Source organism: Erinaceus europaeus, chromosome 3 (assembly GCF_950295315.1).
Source record: "Erinaceus europaeus chromosome 3, mEriEur2.1, whole genome shotgun sequence".
NCBI lineage: Eukaryota > Metazoa > Chordata > Mammalia > Eulipotyphla > Erinaceidae > Erinaceus > Erinaceus europaeus.
In genome coordinates this window covers 145,241,652-145,268,509 of record NC_080164.1, presented here as the reverse complement: position 1 = coordinate 145,268,509, position 26,858 = coordinate 145,241,652, and the positions used below count along the sequence as shown (strand labels likewise).

Here is a 26,858-nt window from a genome sequence, read left to right as displayed (position 1 = left end):
ATTTCTTTATTCAGGAACAACGATTCATAAACTAAGACAAACTAATCACCAAACAGAACTCTGTTGTCTCTTTGCGGCAGCGCAATCACTCTGCCTTACTCTGGAACTCTCCAACTCTGGAACTCTGGAACTCTGGCGGGGTTCCTTGGGGCGGGGCCAAGCAGGCCCGCGAAACTAACAGGACTGATCCAATTCTCTTGGCGGGGGAGAACTAGAACCCAATGTAAAGCATACAACAGTTCATTCTTTTCCTCAGCCAATCATTCTATTCTCTGAAACTGAGTTTCTCTGGTAAACCTGCAATTTATTTGCCATGTTGCAGTTTCAGATCAAAAACTGAAACTGAGTCAGAGATTCTTGCTGTGTTCCATTAAATAAATAATCCCTAAACCTTCCATACGCCCCCAAACACAATTGATTGTGTTTGTAATACAATGGTGAGGAAAACTGCTGGAATTTACTGTTTAGGAGGGAAGGCAGACAGTAACCAGATTATCTTGCAACTATATAACCAATTCACTTTAGACACAGGCTAAAGGGGTGGCTCAGAGCTAGCATGATTTATCAGAGGAGTATGCTCCCAAGGCCTGTGGTCTGAGAATTGAGATCTAAAGAAGTTGATTGGGCTGAACAAGGAAGTGAGGTGAAGGGAACTGTATGTGCAGGGACTTCTAGTCTGGAGGAAGGATATGTTTAAAGAACTAAAAAGCTTAAAGTTGGAATTAAGAGGAGAAAGAAAGACAGAAAGAAAGGAAAGAAGGAAGGAAGGAAGGAAGGAAGGAAGGAAGGAAGGAAAGAGGGAGGGAGGGAGGAAGGAAGGAAGGGGGAGTGAGGGGGTGGGGGTGGAGGGGGGGAGAAAAACAGCCTCCCCAGTGGGAAGGTGTTCACAGAAAAATGCCTTTCTGTTATTCTGAGGGTGTGTCCTATGGTGCAGACATAGAGGACATCTTGGGTATAACATTGCTTGACAAGTGTTTCTATCTCCTCCCTACCCTAGGGAATAATGACCCAGATTATTTTTTCAACCTGATCATATATCATTTTCTTCTTTATTCTTTTCTTTTTTTCTATGTTATTACTTTGAGCAAAATACTTGGTTCAAATGCAAAAAAAAAAAAAGAGCCATGTCCTTTAAAATAATAATAAGGAGGAAGATGGCGGACTGAGAAGCTGTAACAGCGTGTGCTCTGATCACATGTGGAAACGGTAGGATTTTCTGCCTTTAGCAGGCCAGTCAATAATTATAGTCACCAAAGAGGTGACTATAATTTAATTTGGGTTAAGAATTAGAGTAAAGGTGGCACGGACTAGCGGGCAGGCTGCTCCAGACTTCCCAGGCGGCAGCGGGCAAGGCGGGTGCGCCAGGTATTGTCCTCTGCCCGGGAAGGCGGCTCGTCCACCGGTTGCAGAGCGCTGGTGGGCGGCCGGCAGAGAACCCGGAGGGAGCACTGTAGCTCAGGGGCTTTCTCTTGGGAGTCTCCAGGGACCACCGCGACCCTGAGGGCGGATCCAAAGACTTCTTAAGTATAGCTCTCATTGGATCAAAGGACTTGGAGCTAGTTTTCATTTTCGAGAAATCCTTTAAAAAAGTCTGGAGGGGGGGGTTTCCCGGAAGATGCTGGACTGAGAAGCTGCTAGCTGCTGAGCTCCGAACACATCCCCTGGAAACAATAGGATTTTCTGCCTTTAGCAGGCCAGCCAATAAGGTGTCATAGCGGTGATAAGGAGATGACTATAACTTAATTTGGGTTAAGAATTAGAGTAGGGGAAAAAAATTCTTTTTTCTTCCTTTTAATTTTCAAGCATACCTCCTCCTCCCCCACCCCCCCGCCATAAGCAGTCCCTGGGGACCAGCTCCTAGCAGGATACCCCACACCACCAAACAGGGTGCTTTTTTGAATTCACTGATACACATTTGGGAAGTTCCTTGCACTGCTCTTTAATTACAACTCTTTTTCTTATCTTCTCCCTTTTCTCTCTCTTGTCTCTCTCCCTCTCTCCTTTTTTTTATCTTGTCATACACTTCTTCCCTCTTTTTGCCTTTCTGAATTTGTGAATTACTTTGGGGAAGAAATCTGACTCAGAGTGGACTCTCTATGTGTGTATCTCTGCTCTAGTTCCCTTTCCCCTCTTGTTACGCCTAGAATATACGGTGGATAGTAGATTTGCATAACTGTATATTCTTGCTATCCTTTCTTTCTTTTCTCTTTCTTCACTGGGATTTGGTTACTATTTTTTCACGGACTGGAGAAATTGTTTGGCTAACTGGTAACAATTAAACTACTTCAATACTCACTTCAGTTGCTACTGTAATTCCTGAGGTTGGTGAGTGCAATTGTCATAAAGGTATTTAGTACACTGTAACTTGTACTATAGACACAACTACTGAGGAACAACAGAGCATAAAAAAAGAAGAAAGAAACACATAAATCAAAAAAATGGGTAGATCAAAAACAAATAAAACTGCTACTCCAATGAATGAAGACAAGAGCCCAGAAGAAACTACAAATCAGGCAGAAGTAACCATAGATAAGAAAAGTATGCAAGCAATAATAAACTTATTAATCACAGAAGTGAAAACAACATTGGAGGAAAGGAATGGCAGTATTAGGGAACAACAGTTGAGACCCCCAAGGAAAATACTGATTATCTTGAGGCAATTAGAGAACTGAAAGCTGAAATAGCTGTAATGAAGAAAGAAGCTGAGGCAAGGGAAAGCAGACTAACAGAAGCAGAAAACAGAATTAGTCAGACAGAGGATGAGTTAGAGAAAACTAAGAAAGAGGTGAAAGAGCTTAAAAAGAGATTGAGAGACACTGAAAACAACAACAGAGACATATGAAATGATCTCAAAAGAAGTAACATTCGTATAATTGGCCTGCCAGAGGAAGAAAGAGAGGAAGGGGAAGCAAACATTCTAGAGGAAATAATTCAAGAAAACTTCCCAGACCTGAATAACAGAAAGGATATCAAGGTTCAAGAGGCCCAGAGAGTACCAAACAGAATCAACCCAGACCTGAAGACACCAAGACACATCATAGTCACAATGAGAAGAAGTAAGGATAAAGAAAGGATCCTAAAGGCTGCAAGAGAGAAACAAAAAGTCACATACAAGGGAAAACCCATAAGATTATCTGCAGACTTCTCCACTCAAACTCTAAAAGCCAGAAGGGAGTGGCAAGATATCTATCGAGCCCTGAATGAAAAAGGGTTTCAACCAAGGATAATATATCCTGCTAGACTTTCATTCAAACTAGATGGAGGGATCAAAACCTTCTTAGATAAACAACAGTTAAAGGAGGCAACCATCACCAAGCCGGCCCTGAAAGATGTACTAAAAGACCTCTTATAAACAAGAACATCACTATAATACTTGCAATATATCAGAGCAAAAAAAATTTTTTTAGAACAATGGCACTACAATACATTAAATCCATAATATCAATAAACGTTAATGGCTTAAACTCACCCATCAAAAGGCACAGGGTGGGGGGATGAATCATAAAACATAACCCAACCATATGCTGCTTGCAAGAATCCCATCTGTCACAACAAGATAAACACAGACTTAAAGTGAAAGGATGGAAAACTATCATACAGGCTAACGGACCACAAAAAAGGGCAGGAACAGCCATTCTCATGTCAGATACGATAGATTTTAAATTAAATAAAGTAATAAAAGATAGGCAAGACATTACATAATGATTAGAGGATCAATCAGCCAAGAAGACTTAACAATTAACATCTATGCACCCAACGAGGGACCATCTAAAGACATTAAGCATCTACTGAAAGAATTTCAAAAATACATCAATAGTAATACAATAATAGTGGGAGACTTCAATACCCCACTCTCACACTTAGACAGATCAACAAAGCAGAGAACCAATAAAGATGCAAGAGAATTGAATGAAGAGATCGACACACTAGACCTCTTGGACATTTTCAGACTCCTCCACCCCCAAAAACTGGAATACACCTTCTTTTCAAATCCACATAACACATACTCAAGGATAGACCACATGTTAGGCCACAAAGACAGCATCAAGTAATTGAAGTAATCCCAAGTATATTCTCAGACCACAGTGGAGTAAAACTAACATTTAACAACAAACGGAAAATTATTAAAAGACACAGAATTTGGAAACTAAACAACATGCTCCTTAAGAACCACTGGGTCAGAGACTCACTCAAACAGTAAATTCAAATGTTCCTGGAAACTAATGAAAATGAAGACACAACCTATCAAAATATTTGGGACACAGCTAAAGCAGTACTGAGAGGGAAACTTATAGCTATAAAATCACATATTAAACACCAAGAAGAAGCTCAAATGAACAACCTTACTGCACACCTCAAGGACTTAGAGGAAGAGGAACAAAGGAACCCTAAAGCAACCAGAAGGACAGAAATCACTAAAGTTCGAGCAGAAATAAACAACATGGAAAATAAAAGAACCATACAAAAGATCAATGAAGCCAAATGTTGGTTCTTTGAAAGATTAAACAAAATTGAGAAACCCCTAGCCAGACTCACCAAACAAAAAAGAGAGAAGACTCAAATTAATAGAATTGTAAACGATGCAAGAAATATCACAACTGACACCACAGAAATCCAGAGAATCCTGCGAAACTTCTATAAAGAACTATATGCCACCAAGCTAGAGAATCTGGAAGAAATGGAACAATTCCTAGAAACCTATGCCCTTCCAAAACTGAACCAAGAAGAACTACAAAATCTAAATGCACCAATCACAGACAAAGAAATTGAAACCGTTATTAAGAATCTCCCCAACAACAAAAGTCCTGGACCAGATGGCTTCACAAACGAATTCTACAAAACTTTCAGAAAACAGTTCATACCCATACTTCTTAAGCTATTCCATAAGATTGAAGAAACAGGAATACTCCCTTCCACCTTCTATGAAGCCAACATCACACAGATACCAAAAGCTGATAGGGACAGAACAAAAAAGGAAAACTACAGACCAATATCTCTGATGAACATAGATGCCAAAATATTAAACAAGATCTTGGCCAACCGGATACAGCAACACATCAAAAAGATTGTTCATCATGACCAAGTGGGATTCATCCCAGGAATGCAAGGCTGGTTCAACATCCGTAAGTCAATCAATGTCATTCACCACATCAATAAAAGCAAAGCCAAAAACTACATGATTATCTCAATAGATGCAGAGAAAGCCTTTGACAAAATCCAACACCCATTCATGCTCAAAACTCTACAAAAAATGGGAATAGATGGGAAATTCCTCAAGATAGTGGAGTCTATATATAGCAAACCTACATCCAACATCATATTCAATGGACAGAAGCTGAAAGCATTCCCCCTCAGATCGGGGACTAGACAGGGCTGTCCCCTGTCACCGTTACTCTTCAACATAGTATTGGAAGTTCTTGCCATAGCAATCAGGCAAGAGAAAGAAATCAAAGGAATACAGATTGGAAGGGAAGAAGTCAAGCTCTCACTATTTGCAGATGATATGATAGTATACATAGAAAGACCTAACGAATCCAGTAGAAAATTACTGGAAGTTATTAGGCAATATAGCAAGGTATCAGCGTACAAAATCAATATACAAAAATCAGTGGCATTTCTTTATGCAAACACTAAATCTGAAGAAGACATCCAGAAATCACTCCCCTTGACTGTTTCAGCAAAATCAATCAAATAGCTAGGAATAAAGTTGACCAAAGAAGTGAAAGACTTGTATGCTGAAAACTATGAGTCGCTACTCAAGGAAATAGAAACTGATACGAAGAAATGGAAAGATATCCCATGCTCATGGATTGGAAGAATAAATATCATCAAAATGAATATTCTCCCGAGAGCCATATACAAATTTAATGCAATACCCATCAAAGTTCCACCAAGCTTCTTTAAGAGAATAGAACAAACACTACAATCAGTTATCTGGAACCTGAAAACACCTAGAATTGCCAAAACCATCTTAAGGAAAAGAAACAGAAATGGAGGCATCACACTCCCAGACCTTAAACTATATTATAAAGCCATCATCATCAAAACAGCATGGTACTGGAACAAAAATAGGCACCCAGACCAGTGGAACAGAATTGAAAGCCAAGAGGTAAAATAAATCCCAACACTTATGGGCATGTAATCTTTGATAAGGGGGCCCAAAGGATTAAATGGAAAAAGGAGGCTCTCTTCAATAAATGGTGCTGGGAAAACTGGTTTGAAACATGCAGAAGAATGAAATTGAACCACTTTATCTCACCAGAAACAAAAATCAACTCCAAATGGATCAAAGACCTAGATGTCAGACCAGAAACAATCAAATACTTAGAGGAAAACATTGGTAAAACACTTTCCCACCTACCCACAAGGACATCTTTGATGAATCAAACCCAATTGCAAGGAAGACTAAAGCAGAAACAAACCAATGGGACTACATCAAATTGAAATCTTCTGCACATCCAAAGAAACTATTAAACAAACAGAGAGACCCCTCACAGAATGGGAGAAGATCTTCACATGCCACACATCAGACAAGAAACTAATCACCAAAATATATAAAGAGCTCAGCAAACTTAGCACCAAAAAAGCAAATGACCCCATCCAAAAATGGGCAGAGGATATGAACAAAACATTCACCTCAGAGGAGATCCAAAAGGCTAACAAACATATGAAAAACTGCTCTAGGTCACTGATTGTCAGAGAAATGCAAATTAAGACAACACTAAGATACCACCTCACTCCTTTAAGAATGGAATACATCAAAAAGGACAGCAGCAACAAATGTTGGAGAGGTTGTGGGGACAGAGGAACCCTTTTACATTGCTGGTGGGAATATAAATTGGTACAGTCTCTGTGGAGAGCAGTCTGGAAAACTCTCAGAAGGCTAGACATGGACCTTCCATATGACCCAGTAATTCCTCTCCTGGGGTGATACCCCAAGGACTCCATAACACCCAACCAAAAAGAGGTGTGTACTCCTATGTTCATAGCAGCACAATTCATAATAGCTAAAACCTGGAAGCAACCCAGGTGCCCAACAACAGATGAGTGGCTGAGAAAGCTGTGGTATATATACACAATGGAATACTATGCAGCTATCAAAAACAATGAACCTACCTTCTCTGACCCATCTTGGACAGAGCTAGAAGGAATTATGTTAAGTGAACTAAGTCAGAAAGATAAAGATGAGTACGGGATGATCCCACTCATCAACAGAAGTTGATTAAGAAGATCTGAAAGGGAAACTAAAAGCAGGACCTGATCAAATTGTAAGTAGGGCACCAAAGTAAAAACCCAGTGGTGAGGGGTAGATATGCAGCTTCCTGGGCCAGTGGGGGGTGGGAGTGGGCCGGAGGCATGGGTCACAGTCCTTTGGTGGTGGGAATGGTGTGTATATACACTCCTAGCAAAATGTAGACATATAAATCAATAGTTAATTAATATGAGAGGGGGAAAATCAATTGTATGTCTCAAAGTTTCTCAAAATACAAACTGAATTTTTTAATATATAGGCTGTGTATTTGATATGCGGACTCTCTCAAAAGCCTAGACCAAGTAGATTAGAAGCATCCAATAGCACAGCTATATACAAGATACTGGATACTGTACAGCAAACCATAACAAAAGGACTTTTCAAAGTTAACCCAATTAACAAATAATGTGATGATAACATTAACGATCGATTGTCTTTTTGAACCCTAAGACAGCAGGAACCTCACATCTCCACTATAGAGCCCCTACTTCCCCCAGTCCTGGAACCCTTGGATAGGGCCCACTTTCCCGTATGCATCTCCCAATCCAAACCAAATAATATTGCATCCGCCGATCACAACCTAACCAACGCAACAATTGCCACCTCAACATGCTTCACCTCAGACTGTGTCCAGAGACTTCACGTGTGGAATGACAACCCTTCAGCTTCATTACTCGGGTGAGACCTTTCCTTTTATAGTACACTCTAATTTCATCTCAGGTAGTTCACTTTCTAACAAAGTCCCATAACCTAGATATACACCTGTTTCTGTGAGAGAGAGCTTATGTGCACACGTATCCATAAACTACCGCAAAATATATACCTGAAAGCAGTAGTACACTAGAGTTTGCAGTGAGTACCTCCCTAACACTTCCTCTCCACTATTCCAAGCTTGGGACCCATGACTGCTCAACAATTTGTTTGGCTTCGTATGTTAACTCTCTTTTCAATCACCAGGTTCCAGATGCCACCAGGATGCTGGCCAGGCTTCCCTGGATTGAAGACCCCACCAATGTGTCCTGGAGCTCAGCTTCCCCAGAGACACACCTTACTAGGGAAAGAGAGAGGCAGACTGGGAGTATGGACCGACCAGTCAATGCCCATGTTCAGCAGGAAAGCAATTACAGAAGCCAGACCTTCTACCTTCTGCAACCCTCAACGACCTGGGGTCCATGCTCCCAGAGGGCTAGAGAATGGGAAAGCTATCATGGCAGGGGGTGGGTTATGGAGATTGGGTGGTGGGAACTGTGTGGAGTTGTACCCCTCCTACCTTATGTTTTTGTTCATTAATCCTTTCTTAAATAAAAAATTTAAAAAATAACAAAAAAGTAATAATAATAATAATAAAAAGCATATATGAATGTTCCCAGAATTTTCCCTGATATTTCATATGTTAAATGTGAACTTTTAATCAATTCAATCAATTTTTAGTTGACTTGTTTTTATATGGAGAGAGAACAAAATTCCACTCAGATGTGGCATATGTAGTGCTAGGGACTGAACCTGGGGCATCAGGCTTGTGCGGCAGAGCTCTACTGCTAAGCTATTCCCTGAATATAAATTTAGATACAAAGTGGTTCAAAAGAAGTGTAAAGATAATGATAACAAATAAGTGATTATGGATGTGATGTTCTGCTATTTTATTTGTACTTATCCTATAAGTACAACTAAGAATTCTGGTGGTTTTGTTTTTTTCTAACTCTAGATAGGACTGCCCTAATATATAACAGTTTCAACACATCCATTGGAATATCTACGAGGGCTGCTGCCCTAAAAGGTTATAATCACTCTAACGTCAGAAGCCATTAAATATTCTGTTTCTAGAGTAAAAGGCTGCACTCATCCCAGATGATGTCATTTTTGTCTGGGCTTCTGCATTCTCAAGGCAAACAAGTTGAAATAATAAAGTACAGTGTGCAGTGACTAGTTTTCTGATTGTTCTCATAGAGGTGTGAGATGAGAAGGGAGGAAGCAATAAGGCAGGTGGTAAGTAAGAGATTATAGTTTAGAAACAATAATAATAAAGATATAATTACAGAGTAAATTGGTGCTTTCCAATCTGTTTCTGCGAACCAAATTTAAAGCATTCTCAGTTTTTGAAGCAGATGAAAGCATGTGCTTCATTTTTTATACATCAAAGAGATGTTCAAAATACTGTAAACTTTAGTTATTGTTTACTTGTCGAGTCATCTCTAAACACTGACATTCCCAGTGAGCAAGCATCCAGTCACATGTTAACTATTGTTAAGTAGTGTTTTGGCCAAAAGATTGAATTCTTTGCAAGGTGGTGATTTGTATTGTAAAGAATAACTAAATCCTACATCATTGTGGAACAGAACAGATTAAACTGTTTTTCTTACCCACCACAACAAAAATAAGGAAATAAAGGGCCCAATTAAGCAGTATAGTTTAGACAAAACCACAACTCCTAAAATTAAAACTCTAAACTGTTTTTCGCTTATTTGGAAAATGTAAATTGTTAATGAACACTGCACCATATCAGTTTCCTATTCCAGATGGCTTTTGGTCAGCTTGGCAACGACTCAAGAGGCTGATGAAGAGGTACAGGCATATGTCTTGTGTTTAAAACAAATGAGGGAAAGAGAGAAAGAGAGAGCATGGAGCTTCATTTTATAAACACTTCAGTGAAAATTACCATCTCCTTTGGGATGGATGCAGCCCAGGTGCTAAAGACAGAATAAACAGGCAACACAAGAAGGGAGAGAATGTCAGGTGTCTATGGGAATTACATTTTTGGTTACATTTAAAACTAAATTTTGAAATACAAATCAATATCACTGTTACTGTATACTTAGATTCTGCTCCTTTTTTTTTTAGCTAAATCTTCTATTTTCACATAATAAAAATACATAAAAGTCCAATGCCTGTGTGTCTTTAAATTTTTCTTCTACTGCAATTTTAGGGTAGAATGTGTGTACTGCTGAGTCCCTATTAATTCTTATTTTTAATATGATTAAGAATGATTTTGCTTTTGAGGGATAATGACTTTTAGAATAGAACATGGGACATGAATTCAGCACTAACGTTCTTGACTTGCTTTCCAAAGTTCATTCTGAAAACTTCATTGAAAAACCTGCAACTTTTTAGTGTATAGCATTAATAGACAAACTGTGAGACACATTTAAAACAAATTCCCATCCATTTAGCTTCACTTGGATAAGTGGGGTCTGAATTTTTATTTAAGAGTAGATTGTCAAATGCACATCAAAGTCCTAACAGTAATTTTCTCTGGGAAGTGGACTGAAGATATGGTGTTTTTTTTTATTCTTGTTTATTAAGAACAGGAGATCTTTTCAACAAGCACAATTTCTGCAATCAGAAAAAAATTGAGTTAAAAATACTTTAAGGGATATATATATATATATATATATATATATATCTTAGCTTTAAAATGTATCCAAATGGCAATTCCTGAATGCCTAAAGAATTTTTTTTTATAATTATACAATTATGAATGGCAGGCCTGCAATTACTGCTACTTGAGGATCGAGGGGCAATCACATGGTAAAAACAGTGTTAGTTCTATGGATTACTTCAGTCCACAGTTCTCTTGCTTTCTAAGATACTAGAATTTCAAACAATTGTTTTAGACATATAATACTTACACTTGAAGCAATAAATTCAAGTGTCAACAACATCTACACACATTTAAAAGAGAAAATACAAAACTCCAGAAATAAAATCAGATAATAGTTTTTGTTACTTTTTTTTAATGTATAAAAATGTTAAATTGGTGTGCTAGCAAGTAATCTCATGATAAACATGCCTACATTTCTCATGTCAGTTACCCTTCCTTTGTGAAAGGAATCCAATCCTCTTTTTTTCTTTTCTTTCGTTACTGTCAGTGCTTCAATGGGGCTTGGCACCTGCACAATTCTCCTGCTTCCAATGGACTCCATTTCCTTTTTTCCAGGTGGAGGGTGAGAAACAAGAGAGGGATAGAGAGACACAGAGAGGAGAGATACCACAGATCCACTCATGTGGCAGTAGGGACTATTGCTAGGGTTCCTATGCATAGTATGTACTCTGCCAATTAAGTTATCACCTGTCAACTTCCTGCTCTATTCGAAATAGGAATGATGAACTGTCAATCAAGCACCACTGCACATTTCTCCAAATTTCTGCCCCTAACCCACACCTCAATATAGTTATGATCACTAAGCCAACTTCCTGGCAACAGTAATTGAAAGTCAATGAATGGGGGCCAGGGAATGGCACACCCAGTAGAGTGTACGTGTTATAATGAACAAGGACTCAGGTTCAAGACCCTGGTCCCACATGCATCCCTTTCATGCTGTGTTCTTTTCTCTCTCACCACCATCTCTCTACATGATCTATGGCTATGTTCGAGAAAACGAGAGAAATCTATGCCATATCTAGTATGCAGTTAATAAGAATGAGAAATATTTAGTCTCTCTCTCACACATACATACACAGTTATTACTACTGGCATCATGTGCTGACATAGAAGTTTGTAATATGGGCATAAGACTCATAATTTGATATAATTATCAGTGCAAAAAGAGCTACTTTAGGGTCTTACTTAAGAATGACTGTTTTATGACCTAGCATGGAAATAATTAAGTACTGGAACCTGTAATTTGTAATGACTCCTCAATATGTTGGCAAAATTATTTAATTACTTAACTAGTTAGATACCTTCATAGGCTGTACTATCTCCCTATATAGCTTGTCATATATTTTAAATGTGAACAAAGCATTTAAAGTTTACTTGATAAAGCTGTTTTGCAATGTGTGCTATGGTTAACTATTTTAATATGTTGGACAATAAAACTAAATGTAACAGTTCCAGCATTTCTCATGGGGGTGATTTAGAGCTGACATATGTTCTTCATCAGAGTTTCTAGCCAAAAGTTTAGAAATCAAGAAGCAAAATAGACCCTATTATAGCAGTGTTGCAAATCAGAATGGAACAAAGTCTGTAAAACTGTATGTTGTTTTACTTTGTCTTATTTTGGCAGCCCTGAAATAAAAATCTGAAAACTAGAAATGAAAGTCCATTTCTTAGTGAAATGTCTGGCGCTGGCAAGCTCCAGTGACAGAGAATCTGTAAGTTAGAAACAAGAAATAAGCCAAATCCTTTCTGAAATAAATTTTCCCCATATCCTGATGTGCTCCTTCAGCAGAGTAGGTGAATTAGACCACCACAACTATGTACACCTTTCCCTACATTTATAAGCTCTAGTTTTCATTCAAGTAGGAGCAGCATGAAGGCTGGTTAGTAAGCTTTAGAGGTCACCCTTCAGCAATATCCTGGTTGCAAGTCAGGAGGGAATCACAAAGCCTAAGGAACAACTCCTCAAGGGACATATTTTTGAAACCTTGAGAACTGTTTTCCAACTGAAATAGTGCCCCCAGGATCAGAGCTCTATAGAAATGCATATTCTGAAATTTGATGAATTACTGAAAGCAAACTGTGAGAGGTAAGAAAAGAATGCTGAGGTGATAGAATAAGGAAAGAGGAGAACTTCTTATGAGCTCATCAGCTTCCATAATACTCCATTTAAAAAATATTTCATATTTTACTAAGAATCTGGTCAAGCATGAAAAGTGTTTTATTTGAAAAACCTCACTTTCCTAATATAATAAACCAACTGTCTGCTTCTTGTGCTAATTAGGATGAAAGTTTTTATTGTAAAGTGACAGTCACAAATGGCAATAATAATTTTATATCATCTTTGATTACCTGAAATTTTGAAAAGAGGCGAACTATTTTAAACAAGTCATTGCAAATATATCTTTATGGTTGGTTGGAGGATGAGGCTTTGTCTAACTACAGATTATATGGTTCTCACTGGAAAGTAGACCTAAGAGTCTCATGAGCTGACTTCCACAACCCATTGGAAAACAACACTTTCTTCATTTACAATTGGTAAAGAGACTCTTCTGATAGATTTCTACTAAGGCATATATGAAAACCCCAGCTGAGAGCTCTCAAGACTGCTTATTCTTCTAAATAATACAGTTAGAATAACAGGAATTTTTATATTATCATACATTAAAGTTTCAAAAATTATAATGCAAAGGAAATATAACTATAACACTACCTAGGAAAATTACAAAAAATGAGAACTTGGGGGGCCGGGCAGTAGTGCAGCAGGTTAAATGCACGTGGCACAAAGTACAAGCACTGGTGGAAGGATCCCAGTTCGAGCCCCTGGCTCCTCACCTGCAGGGAAGTTGCTCCACAGGCGACTCTCACTTTCTCTCTGTCTATCCAACAACAGCGACAACAATGATAGTAACAATAACACTGATAAACAACAAGGGCAACAAAAGGGAAAAAATGGCTCCTAGGAGCAGTGGATTCGTAATGCAGGCACCAAGCCCCAGCAATAATCCTAGAGGCAAAAAAAAAAAAAAAAAAAAAGAAAAAGAAAAAGAAAAAAAAGAGAACTTAGGCACAACCTCGTTCACTAAACTTACCCTTCACATTTGAATATTTTCCAGTCCTCAAATAACTTTTTTAAATTTCTTTTTTTATATTTAAATATTTCCCTTTTGTTGCCCTTGCTGTTTTTTTTATTGTTGTTGTAGTTATTATTGTTGTTGTTATTGATTTTGTCATTGTTAGATAGGAAAGAGAGAAATGGAGAGAGGAGGGGAAGACAGAGGAGGAGAGAAAGACAAATTTTTTAAATTTCTTTATAAGGGAATCAATGTTTTATATTCGACAGTAAATACAATAGTTTGTACATGCATAACATTTCTCAGGTTTCCACATAACAAAACAACCCCCACTAGGTCCTGTACATTCTTTTGGACCTCCCTTCCACCCACCCTAAACCTTTTACTTCTGTGCAATACACCAATTCCAGTTCAGGTTCTACTTGTGTTTTCTCTTCTGATCTTGTTTTTCAACTTCTCCCTGAGAGTGAGATCATCCCATATTCATCCTTCCGTTTCTCACTTATTTCACTTAACATGATTTCTTCAGGCTCCATCCAAAATTTCTTCTTGTTGGTTTAACCATTCTATATAGTATGTTATGAGGTCCCTCTCTCGGTACTTTTCAAATTACTGATCACTCTAGCCTGGAATGACTTGTGTCTAAGTAAGGTACTTAAAGAGCTCACAGTTGTGGAAATTAACAGTTGTTTCCATATTATTTCAATCCTTGAGTTGGAGCATAGAGGCTGTTAAAAGCCTCTTTTGTTCTTTTTCTTCCCTGTAGACTATGGGAGCCTGAGGACTTTTAAACTATAAGTAGGCTTCTTAGCTTAATCCTTCACTTCTGACCAAGAGATAAAGCAGTGGTTATGCAAAGAGACTCTCACACTCCAAGGATCTAAAGGTCCAGGCTCAATTCAACTTCTCTGCCAAGCCAGGCAGCACTGCTGGGCCCTGTGAGTTTCTAAACAATTCCCATTTATAGTCTATAGGTTCTGAGGTAATTATTCACCATGTTCTCATCAGGAGAACAATGTGGAAAGGCTTCCACTATATAGCCCCACTGCTAGGCAATCCAGGTGTAGCTCTTCTCCTGAATTTCCTGGTCAGTTTTCTGTTCCTAGATGTCAGCACAGGGCCTCCCCCCAGCTGCTCCTGCCTCTGAGGGCAGTAGTAATGGAGACTCACAGTTGTGTATGGTGAGTCTCAGGGGAGTCCTCTCCTCCCTTCAGCAGTCTTTTTGTTGGTAAAGCAGACTGGAGGTGGTGTCTCAACTGGTAAACTGCTGGACTGTTGCCGGCTGCTCAATCTCTCCTTAGGCTCCTCCCTATCGAATGAGCCACATGTATTTGCACTCACTGGTGGTTTGGTGGGTTCCTGAAATCATTCTAGTCCTGTCTTGTTGCAGTCCCAGTGGTCTCCTTTGGTATTCCTAGTTGACCCAGGAGAGAAGAGGAGAGAAACACAGCTGCTGCTGCTCTGTAGCCCTGCCTCCAGAAGTCTCATCCCTCAAATGGCTTTTTAAAAATATCTTATTTGGTAGGGCAGAGAAATTGGGAAGGTAAAAGGAAATAGAAAGATAGAAAGATAGATAGATAGATAGATAGATAGATAGATAGATAGATAAGTAGATAGAGAAACACCTGTAGCACTGTTTCATAGCTCATGAAGCTTCCCCTCTATAGGTGAAGAAAAGGGGCTTGGAACCAGTGTTCATAGGCATGGTAATGTGTGCACTCAACCAGGTACACAACGGCTGGCACCTTCCGCCCCCAAATGTCTTACTTCCTCTGTGTGTCAGCCTTAAGTGCTACCCATTAGGGTCAGTCAGCCTTCGTGGTTGGTACCCTGATCCCGAGATGCTTTCCTTATATTAAACCTAAAACTGATCTTCAGCATTTTCTGTCCAATAGACAGAATTCTATGAGAAGTCTAATTTCACTTAGATTGTATCATAACAGAAACTATTTGAAAAAAAACATCTCTGGCACCTAATGTACTCATAGGCCAGCAAAGCAAAATGTAAACAAATGTACTTTTTTTTTTCCTCTTCTCAGTTAACAGAAAAATAAAAATCATTAGGTTTCTTCCTTTGCTTTCCAGTGGAACTACAGTGCATCACTTCATTTGTCTGGGAATCTTTGAGATATATAGTAAGTTCTGGAGTTACCTGGGGTAGGTGTTACCTTTATCTACTACAAAGATTGTAATTTTTTAATCATCTTTATTTATTTATTGGATAGAGGCAGCTAGAAATCTAGAGGAAGGGGAAGATAGTGCATCAGAGAGACAGAGAGACACCTGCAACCTTGCTTCACCACTCACAAAGCTTTCCCCCTGCACGTGGGGACTGGGGGTTTGAACCCTGGTCCTTACGCATTATAACATGTGTGTTCAACCAGATGTGCCACCACCTGGCCCCGTAATTTATTTTTTTTAAAAAAGGGTTCCAATTTATGTGTTATTTTGTGTCTAGGATAATGAGTTATTTCAATTATTACCTGGTTTCCACAGTCCTTGTCTTTATGAATTTTACTTGGGCTTAATAAAGTAACTTGAAATTCTTTGTTAATAGCTATTACTTAACATAAAGTCATGAGAACATTCAAATTCACACACTTGGTTTGCTTGATTATATTTGGTATAATAGTATCATGTTTTGTAGTGACTTTTATTTGTCTTGTCTCTAAAATGACTAAACTTTTGAAGAGAGATAGGATAACGGTGATGACAATGATAAAATAACAGTAGTAAATATAATGATATTGATGGCAAAAACTGACACACATATAAAAATACATTATCTATTAGGATCTGTGCCAAGCACTTCAACTACTTTATCTCATTAGTCTGGTACTAAGTATTTACCCCATTTTATTCATGAGAAATCTGAATAAGTTAAATGACTTCCTCAAGATCACACAGCTATTGCCCGGGCAGTACCACAGTAACTAGTGTACTGAACTAAAGTGTCCTGAAGTCCTAAGTCCAGTCCATGGCATCATGTGTATAAGAGTGACTCTGGTCCTCTATCTCTCACACACATGAATAAATCAAATCTCTAAATTAATATATATGTATATATAACACAACCACTAAAAATCAGCATCATGGGCAGGGGAGATAATATAATGGTTATGGAAAAAGACTTTCCTGCCTGAGGCTCTGAGCTCCCAGGTTCAATCCTCAGTACCACCATAAGCCAAGGCTGAGCATTGCTCTGGTAAAAAAACAAATTAAAAAATAAGAATCAGCATCATGTGATTTTGGATTACCCAGAAGTGTGGCTGCAAAACCTGTGCCCTTCTACTCTACTTGTACCACCCAACATTTCTATGTGAGAGCTTCCACTAATGTGAGCTATGCAGATATGTTCAATAAACGTCAATAAATTGAAAACAATGGTGACAGAAGTCCAGTAATACTAACATACAATTGAGCATTTTAATATATTATGAAATAAATATTCAACATTATAACTGTGAAATTTAAGCATCCTAGACATCACTCCTCCTCACATTGTATTTTCTAGCCTAGAATTTCCTCTAGAGAAACTCTAAAAGGACAATTGTAGCAATACAAATTTCTTACCTAATGTCGACTCTCATCTTTCTTTGAACAGACCACTAACTTTCTTCATGACAAGTATATATCCATGGAAAAATACCTATTTTTCAGATTCTCTTATAACCAGGGGTGGTTATGAAACCCAGTCCTCTGGGTAGAGTGTTCAGAGAAGCTATTGCCATCCTAATGAAAAAGGGCCCAGGGCACCAAAGTAAAAGCCCATGCAGCTTCCTGGGCCAGTGGGGGGGGGTGGGTGGGAGTGGGGTGGGAGGGATGGGTCACAGTCTTTTGGTGGTGGGAATAGTATTTATGTACACTGCTAGCAAAATGTAGACATATAAATCACTAGTTTATTAATATGAGAGGGGGAAAATCAATTGTATGTCTCAAAGTTTTTCAAAACACAAACTGAATCTTTTTAATATATAGGCTGTGTATTTGATATGCGGACTCTCTCAAAAGCCTAGACCAAGTAGATCAGAAGCATCCAATAGCACAGCTATATACAAGATACTGGATACTGTACAGCAAACCATAACAAAAGGACTTTTCAAAGTTAACCCAATTAACAAATAATGTGATGATAACATTAACTATCGATTGTCTTTTTGAACCCTAAGACAGCAGGAACCTCACATCTCCACTATAGAGCCGCTACTTCCCCCAGTCCTGGAACCCTTGGATAGGGCCCACTTTCCCGTATGCATCTCCCAATCCATATCAAATAATATTGCATCCGCCAATCACAACCTAACCAACGCAACGATTGCCACCTCAACATGCTTCACCTCAGACTGTGTCCAGAGACTTCACGTGTGGAATGACAACCCTTCAGCTTCATTACTCAGGTGAGACCTTTCCTTTTATAGTACACTCTAATTTCATCTCAGGTGGTTCACTTTCTAACAAAGTCCCAAAACCTAGATATACACCAGTTTCTGTGAGAGAGAGCTTATGTTCACACGTATCCATAAACTACTGCAAAATATATACCTGAAAGCAGAAGTACACTAGAGTTTGCAGTGAGTACCTCCCTAACACTTCCTCTCCACTATTCCAAGCTTTGGGTCCATGATTGCTCAACAATTTGTTTGGCTTTGTATGTTAACTCTCTTTTCAATCACCAGGTTCCAGATGCCACCAGGATGCTGGTCAGGCTTCCCTGGATTGAAGACCCCACCAATGTGTCCTGGAGCTCAGCTTCCCCAGAGACACACCCTACTAGGGAAAGAGAGAGGCAGACTGGGAGCATGGACCGACCAGTCAATGCCCATGTTCAGCAGGGAAGCAATTACAGAAGCCAGACCTTCTACCTTCTGCAACCCTGGGTCCATGCTCCCAGAGGGATAGAGAATGGGAAAGCTATCGGGGGAGGGGGTGGGATATGGAGATTGGGTGGTAGGAATTGTGTGGAGTTGTACCCCTCCTACCCTATGGTTTTGTTAATTAATCCTTTCTTAAATAAAAAAAAATTAAAAACAAAAAGAAAAAGGGCCCAACTCTGCCTGTATCTGCCGTTTATAATCCTTCCTCCCATCTAGCCTGAACCACAAACACAATGCACTGAGTATTGCCCTCCTTGTCACCATGATGACAGAACCACATCTTTAGGACATGAGAAAGACCTCAGAAAGATCATGAGTTCTTCTGCATGCTTCTGAACTTCTTGCTGAGAAAAAAAAAATCCCCATTTTTCCTGTAATTTGGTAAATTTTCCATTACATAGATTTAGGTGTGATTTAAACACAATGATTCAGCAATTGGCAACCCCACATTGTCAACAGGAAGTAGAATAAGAGTTAAAACACATGTAAATTACGAAAAGTTTCTATGATGTTATCATGCCTCTACATTGAATGACAGATTTCCAATATTTTGAACCATTCATTCCCTGGCTAAATAGATCTATCCTCTGTTGGTCTTCTCTTGAAAGATACTACAGATTTCCAAGGAAATAAATCAGTGAGTAATATAAAAATTGTTTGCAAAAAAAGGATGTTTTTCAAAATAGGTTGTTTAGGTGTCAAGACCAATGCTCATTGTGTTTTTTGTTTTTGTTTCTTGAGTTCAGAGACTTCTCACCAAGTTGACTTATAGCACTGCCCTGTGCTAATGTGCTCCATGTGTGCCAAGTTGTGACTTCATTCCAATTCAGAGGTCTCTCTGGTAGAGCCAGACACCTCAGGGTTGATTGTCTCTGACTACAACAGTATTATCCACTCACCACAATACACTTTTAAACACTCTTGCCTAGATGTACTGCATATCTAAGAAGTTTGGGAGAAGTTGGGCGGTAGCACAGCGGGTGAAGCACATGTGGCACAAAGCCCAAGGTCCAGCGGAAGGATCCCAGTTCGAGCCCCCAGCTCCCCACCTGCAGGGGAGTCACTTCACAGGCAGCGAAGCAGGTCTGCAGGTGTCTTTCTCTCTCCCTCTCTGTCTTGCCCTCCTCTCTCCATTTCTCTCTGTCCTATCCAATAATGATGACATCAATAACAACAATAACTATAACAATAAAACAACAAGAGCAACAAAAGAGAATAAATAAATATTTTTTAAAAATTTTTAAATATTAAAAAAAAGAAGGTTGGGAAGTATTATACTACTTAAGAACTACATGCTATAAATACAATAATAGTAAAGGCCTGAGAGTTATTTACAATACGATATTATCAGAAATTAGCTTATATACATAAAATTGATTTATTTCTAGGGAAATTCTGAGTGGTTGACAAGGCACTTATGATTTTCAAGGTGCAAAGATAATGATTTTCCCACTATCACATATCACTAGGAAATAGCAGACTTTGGAATCAAACATTTCTTTATCTGAGACCTATGCTTTATCTGATACATTTCCCTGTAGGATGACATTTAAAGTTTGCACAGATCTTTAAAACTTGCATTTTGATTTCATTCTCTGAAGAAAGTTCAAATGGCTTTTCTTTGTTTTCTCTTGTGACTGCTATGTATGTAGCCACTAACATATGTGGAAACTGATACTCTCTTTGAACTTAGCAAGACTGAGGAAGCACAACACTAACTGGCATATTTAGGCCATACCAATTTTCTATCTACAGCTCCCAGTGAGTTGCACTGCTCGTTATTTCATATATAGAGAAAAGTGATCTTCTGCCCAACACTTTGAAATCTCTGCCAAATATATCTATGAAGAAATGGTACTATGCTGCCATTTACCATACTGAAATTTTGTTCTGTTTTGTCAATCACAATTCCTCGTTACCCTTCAGAATACCAGAGAATAGAAGATAATTAATGAAGCAGTTGTCCAGAGTAAATAAAAATATTTAAAAGGATAAAACAGTGACCCAGGAGGTGGCTCAATAGATTAAAGCATTGAACCCTCAAGCATGAGGTGCTGAGTTTGATTTCTACTGGATATACCAGAATAATTCTCTTGTTTTTTCTCCCACCACTCTTTCCCTCTTAAATAAATGAGATATGTGTGAGGAAATAGACATTTTAAACAGGGATTACCTAGGTGTGTTACTTTCTGCCCTTGTTAATAAAAAAAAATCTTTTAAAAATATTACTAAGCTAGACAGAATTTGCTTGCTACTGTGTTTTAGAAAGCAAGGTAAGCAATAGATTTCAGTAGTCAGAAACATTATTTTAACTTGTACAGCTCCACACAATTCCCACTACCAGAAGTCCACATCCCATCCCATCCCCTCCCCTGATAGCTTTTCTATTCGTTAACCCTCTGGGAGTATGGACCCAAGGCCATTGTGGGATGCAGAAGATGGAAGGTCTGGCTTCTATAATTGCTTCCCCACTGAACATGGGCGTTGACAGGTCGATCCATACTCCCAGCCTGCCTCTCTCTTTCCCTAGTGGGGCGGGGTTCTGGGGAATTGGAGCTCCAGGACACATTGGTGCAGTTGTCTGTCCAGGGAAGTCTGGCTAAGCTAGTTTCATGACAGGCTAAGTACATTTGGAAGGCAATTCAAGTTTTTTTTATTTTTTTAATTCCCTTTTGTTGCCCTTGTTGTTTTATTGTTGTAGTTATTATTGTTGTTGTTATTGATGTCATTGTTGTTGGATAGGACAGAGAGAAATGGAGTGAGGAGAGGGGAAGACAGAGGGGGGAGAGAAAGATAGACACATGCAGGCGTGCTTCACCGCTTGTGAAGCGACTCGCCTGCAAGCTGGGCAATTTCAGTTTTCTAAGATACACTGAGACAGCTCATCATTTTCAACAAAATTTAGTCACCACTACTACTACAACACTAACCATCACATTTTTACCATTAGATGTAGATTAAATATCTTCCTCAATAACTGTGTGCCATACTTTTCATGACACTTGACTTTTCAAAATCTATGTATACATTAGTTAAGTAAAAGTCTGCTTTCAAAAGCAAAGTTGTGGCCTGGTAAAATAGCTTACTTGGATAGTATGCTGCCTTGCCATGTGCATGACCCAGGTTCGACCTTGATTCAAACCCAGCCCCCCTGCACTGCAATGCTGTGTGGTCTCTTTCTCTCTGCCTCTATCTAGAAAGAAATTAAATAAATCAGAGGTTGAGTTTGTATGTGTATTCCACTAGTAAGTTCATTTACATCAAATTTATATCAAATTTAAGTAGTATATCTTCTCTACCTGTTTAAGCAATACACACAAGGGTCATCTAGGCAGAAATATAAACTTTGTATTATAAAATAAGATACCTCTAAAAATTAAAAATATACTCAAATTTCCACAACTTGTTTTTTAAACCTCAACTGTTGAACTTACAATTTCCTCCAGTATAAACATGATTGTATACAAGTGATTTTAAATGTGAGATCACATGTAAAGGCCAGAAAATGCAATTTCGTGAACAATCATAAATAGAGAAACTAATAAAGAAAGAAATGCTTGGTCAGTGAACACCTTAAGTAAATGTTAAATGGATACTCTTACACCATGACTTCAATTCCCAAAATAATATAATAACAGACTAATGTTACAGGAAAACTTTCAAATAGTCTCAGCTAAGACACACCATCTTTGTTGCAAGTTTCTGAAATTACGCATTTTACGAACAACTTCCAGTGAAAGTCTCCTAGCACTGAAATTTATTTTAAATCAAATCACTGTTCTTAGTACTATATAAACCATATAAAACTCTCCTAAGTCAATACTCATTTATAACCCAACAAGCACATGTAATCACACACAGTGCTGGATCTAATGAAATGGGAACAAATTCCACAAGTTCTTAAATAAATTTTAAGTTGGCAAACAGGCTGTATATTCAGCAGGGAAACTTTTCATTTCTGTAGATATTTCATCCCAATTTCAGCTTGTTGGGGATTTACTTTTCATAAACAAACACAGGAAAGGTCAGCAGTGAACATGAAGACCACAGGCAGGGGATGACAGCTACACAATCTACTTTTTTTTTTTTTTAAATTATTTATAAAAAAGGAACACTGACAAAAACCATAGGATAAGAAGGGTACAACTCCACACAATTCCCACCACCAGAACTCCATATCCCATCCCCTCCCTTGATAGCTTTCCTATTCTTTATCTTTATCTGGGAGTTTGGACCCAGGGTCATTACAGGGTGCAGAAGGTGGAAGGTCTGGTTTCTGTAATTGCTCCCCCGCTGAACAATCTACTTCTAAGCAGTCTGGATTCTCTCCCTCAGTGAGGCATGACAGAAGCCAGGAGGGAAATCTGGACAGCCTGCGTCAATTAAACCACCTGAATGAAGTGGTCTACACAACATACCATTAGTGAATGAATGCATGAATACTCAGCTTATCTTTATGATACTAAAGTTTTGCCTTTAAATTTTATTTATTTGTTTGTTTGTCTTCAGGATTATCGCTGGGCCTCTGTGCCAAGCACTATGAATCCATTGCTCCTGGTGGCCAATTTTCTTTTTCTTTTTTTTTTTTTTTTAAATAGGATAGGACAGAGAGAAATTGAGAGAGGAGGATAAAATAGAGAGGGAAAGAGACAGAGATACCTGCAGACTTGCTTCACTGCTTGTAAGGCAACACTCTTGCAGGTGGGGAGTCGGGAGCTTGAACTGGGGTACTTGTGCGGGTCCTCTAGGTTCATACTATGTGCCACCATTAACCCGGAGTGCCACCACCCAACCCACTATCTTTAAATTTTATAACTCCTTACTGTTACGGAGATTCAGACTCAATCCACACTACTAGAAATGAACTTTATTAAAAAAAAAGCTACAGGTCAATAATAAGTTTGATACAGAATAACAACACAAGCAAATGGTTCCAGTTTTATCACAGTCATTACTAGAAATGAAAATGTTTATGTTTGGGGAGTCAGGCGGTAGCGCACTGGGTTAAGCACAGTGGGTTAAGCGCACATGGCTCAAAGCATAAGGGCCGGCTTAAGGATCCGGGTTCAAGCCCCGGCTCCCCACCTGCAGGGGAGTCGCTTCACAGGTGGTGAAGCAGGTCTGCAGGTGTCTGTCTTTCTCTTCCCCTGTTTCCCCCTCCTCTCTCCATTTCTCTCTGTCCATTATTTCCAACAATGACAACATCAATAACAACAATAATAATAATTACAACAAGGGCAACAAAAGGGAAAATAAATAAATAAATATTAAAAAAAAGAAAATGTTTATGTTTGAAGACACTTAGTTCTCCCAAACTAGCAAAGTTTACTTTACTTGGATGTTTGGACATTACTTTGGATATTACCAATTAATTTAGATTTGAAATAAAATGTAAGAAGTCAAGATGTAAACCATTTCGAAAGTGACAAATTTCAATCCTATAACACTGTGTTATTAGGAAGACTTTTTTTTTTGAATTTGAAGTGGAAATCTCAAACAGAACATGTCAACAGGAACTCTTTGAACAGGATACACGACATTTCATTTTTCCTTCTGTGCATTATACCCCATGGATGTTTTGTTACTTTAAAAAGGTTTTCACTCTAAGGAAAATTAATTCTGACAGGCAAATTAGAGCATTTCGCTAACATGACTGGAGGGGAAAAATATGGCAGTGAAACCTCTAATCTTTAATGCTAGTAAAATTCATCAGACCTCTAGAACTTTCAAACAACTCCATTGAAGATGGTTACATCTAATTCCTAAAATGCCTTTATTTTGAAGTGTGTGTGTGTGTGTGTGTGTGTGTGTGTGTGTGTGTGTAAATCACCAATGCTTATGTCCCAGATCTTTGTTAAAACACTTACCTGTGATTCTCTGCAGCAAAGGTGACAATTCAGACTCTTCACAAAGGACCTGAGCCAAGGCTTTCTTTACTTTTTCTTCGGCTTCAACCATATCTTTGTCTACTGCAAGCTCTCCAGTGATGGAATAAGTATATATTAGAAGGATCAACAGCTCTTCGGGGTTGTAATCATCACTGGCTCTCTGCTTAGAAGGTTTAATCATGGGCAACAGCTGATTTAACACAACAGTCATGGTCAACTCACCGATGCTCTAAAAGAAAAGGTGGGGATAAGAAAACCCATCAGTCTTGCATAGACGCACAACACAATTTATGCACTATAGCAGTCTAAACAGTGCTTGTAGACAAGTCCCTGACATTCACTGATTGAAATGATTTTTGTCTCTTGTCCTGGAGAGAAACATTGCAAGAAAATCGACCTTACATATTTTGCTTTAAAGATCTAGTTTACAAAATGGCTAATCAAACTGTAAACTCTAGAAGAGTAAGGACTAGGCTCAAGGAGACAGGCAATAGGCTTTCCTGGCTGCAGCTGGAAATTCTTGGTTCAATCCCCAACACCACCATAAACCAGAGCTAAGCTGTGGTCTGGTGTATTGCACCAAAGTAAAAGACTCTGGGGTGGGTGGGGAGGAGAGTATACATCCAAAAAGGATGACAGAGGACCTAGTGGGGGTTGTATTGTTATGTGGAAAACTGAGAAATGCAGTGTACAAACTATTGTATTTACTGTCGAATGTAAAACATTAATCCCCCAATAAAGAAATTTAAAAAATTGGGGCAAAGCGGTGGCACACCTGGTTAAGCGCACATATTATAGTGCACCAGGACCCAGGTTCAAGCCCCTGGTCCCCACCTGCAGGGGGAAAGCTTCACAAGTGGTGAAGCAGGGCTGCAGGTGTCTCTCTGTATCACTCCCTCTTTATCTTCCCCTTCCCCCTCAGTTTCTCTCTATCTCTATCCAATAATAAATAAATAAATAAATATTTTAAAAAGAAACTAAAAATATATAAAAATAACATTAATAAAAATAAGTAAATATCCCTATTTACTTATTTTTATTAATGTTATTTTTATATATTTTTAATTTTTTTTAATTTCTATATTCTTCTTTTAATTTCTATATTCTTCTTTTAATTTATATATTTTTAATTTCTTTTAATTTCGGACGGTAGCGCAGCAGGTTAAACGCATGTGGCACAAAGCGCAAGGACCCAGCAGAAGGATCCTGGTTTCAGCCCCGGCCTCCCCACCTACAGTGGGTTGCTTCACAAGCGGTGAAGCAGGTCTGCAGGTGTCTATCTTTCTCTCCCCCTCTCTGTTTTCCCCTCCTCTCTCAGTTTCTCTCTGTTCTAGCCAACGACAACAACAACAACAATAATAACAACAAGGGCAACAAAAGGAGGAAAGTAGCTTCCAGGAGCAGTGAATTTGTAGTGCAGGCACCAAGCCCCAGTAATAACCCTGAAAGCAAAAAAATAAATAAATAAGCAAATAAAGTAAGCAAGTAAGTAAATAAATCTTCAAGTACCTCAGATAGTACACACTTTAAATAAAGATATTTAGGTTCAGCAAAATAGCTTGCTTGGAAGGGTATCTAGTCTGCCATGTATGTGACCCAAATTTGAGCCAGGCCCCCACCACACTGAAGGAAGATCTGGTGCTTTCCTCTGTCTTCCTTGCTGTCATAAAACATGGACTTGGAGTGATGACAACCCAGCAATCACACACACACACACACACACACACACACACACACACACACACACGGCATTTTAAAGCATGTGATTAAAAATAAAACAGGGTTAGGGAGATCACTCAACCTGTTAACCTATTCATATGCCTAAAGCCCCAGAGGCGGCAGGTTCAAATCTCTTTACCACTTTGTGACAAAGCCGAGCAGTGCTCTGGTCCAATCTCTTTGCCACCCCCCCCACCCCCATGCATCAATGCATATATAATAAATACAGCACAAATCTTTTCAAAAAAGGGGAAAAAAAAGGCAGGGTGATAGCTCAACTGGTGGAGCACCAGATTCTCACGCCTGAGGTTTCAGTTTCCTCTTTGGTGTCACATGTGCCAGAGTGGTGTTCTGGCTTCTCTCTCTCTATCTCATGTGGAACTTTCTCTCATGAAATAAATAACACAAATCTTTAACAATAACAACAAAAAAAGAAATGAAAATTAAAACATGGCAGTATCTACATATCCAAATAAACACTGACATTTCCTTAGAGAAATCACCTAATATTTTGCAGAATATTCTTTTTAACATTGCATATTTTGGAAGATAATAAAAATTATTTCACAGCAATAGAAAGACATTTATAGCTGGATATGGTGACTAAAAACTAATCACATTGGTTCACAGGGTTCAAGATACACTTGAGTGAGTCTGAATGGCAATAAAAAAGGG

The 26,858-nt window shown here is 38.7% G+C and overlaps 1 protein-coding gene across 2 annotated transcripts in view; it reads right to left on the bottom strand.

Moving 5' to 3' along the window:
• SCFD2 (sec1 family domain containing 2) overlaps window positions 1-26,858 on the bottom strand; it is a 421,358-nt gene that overhangs the window by 258,092 nt on the left and 136,408 nt on the right. For both annotated transcript variants that reach the window (XM_060188064.1, XM_007539707.3), the window contains exon 5: window positions 24,444-24,693. In XM_060188064.1, coding sequence (XP_060044047.1) covers window positions 24,444-24,693 — 250 coding nt within the window. The remainder of the gene's footprint in view (window positions 1-24,443; window positions 24,694-26,858) is intronic.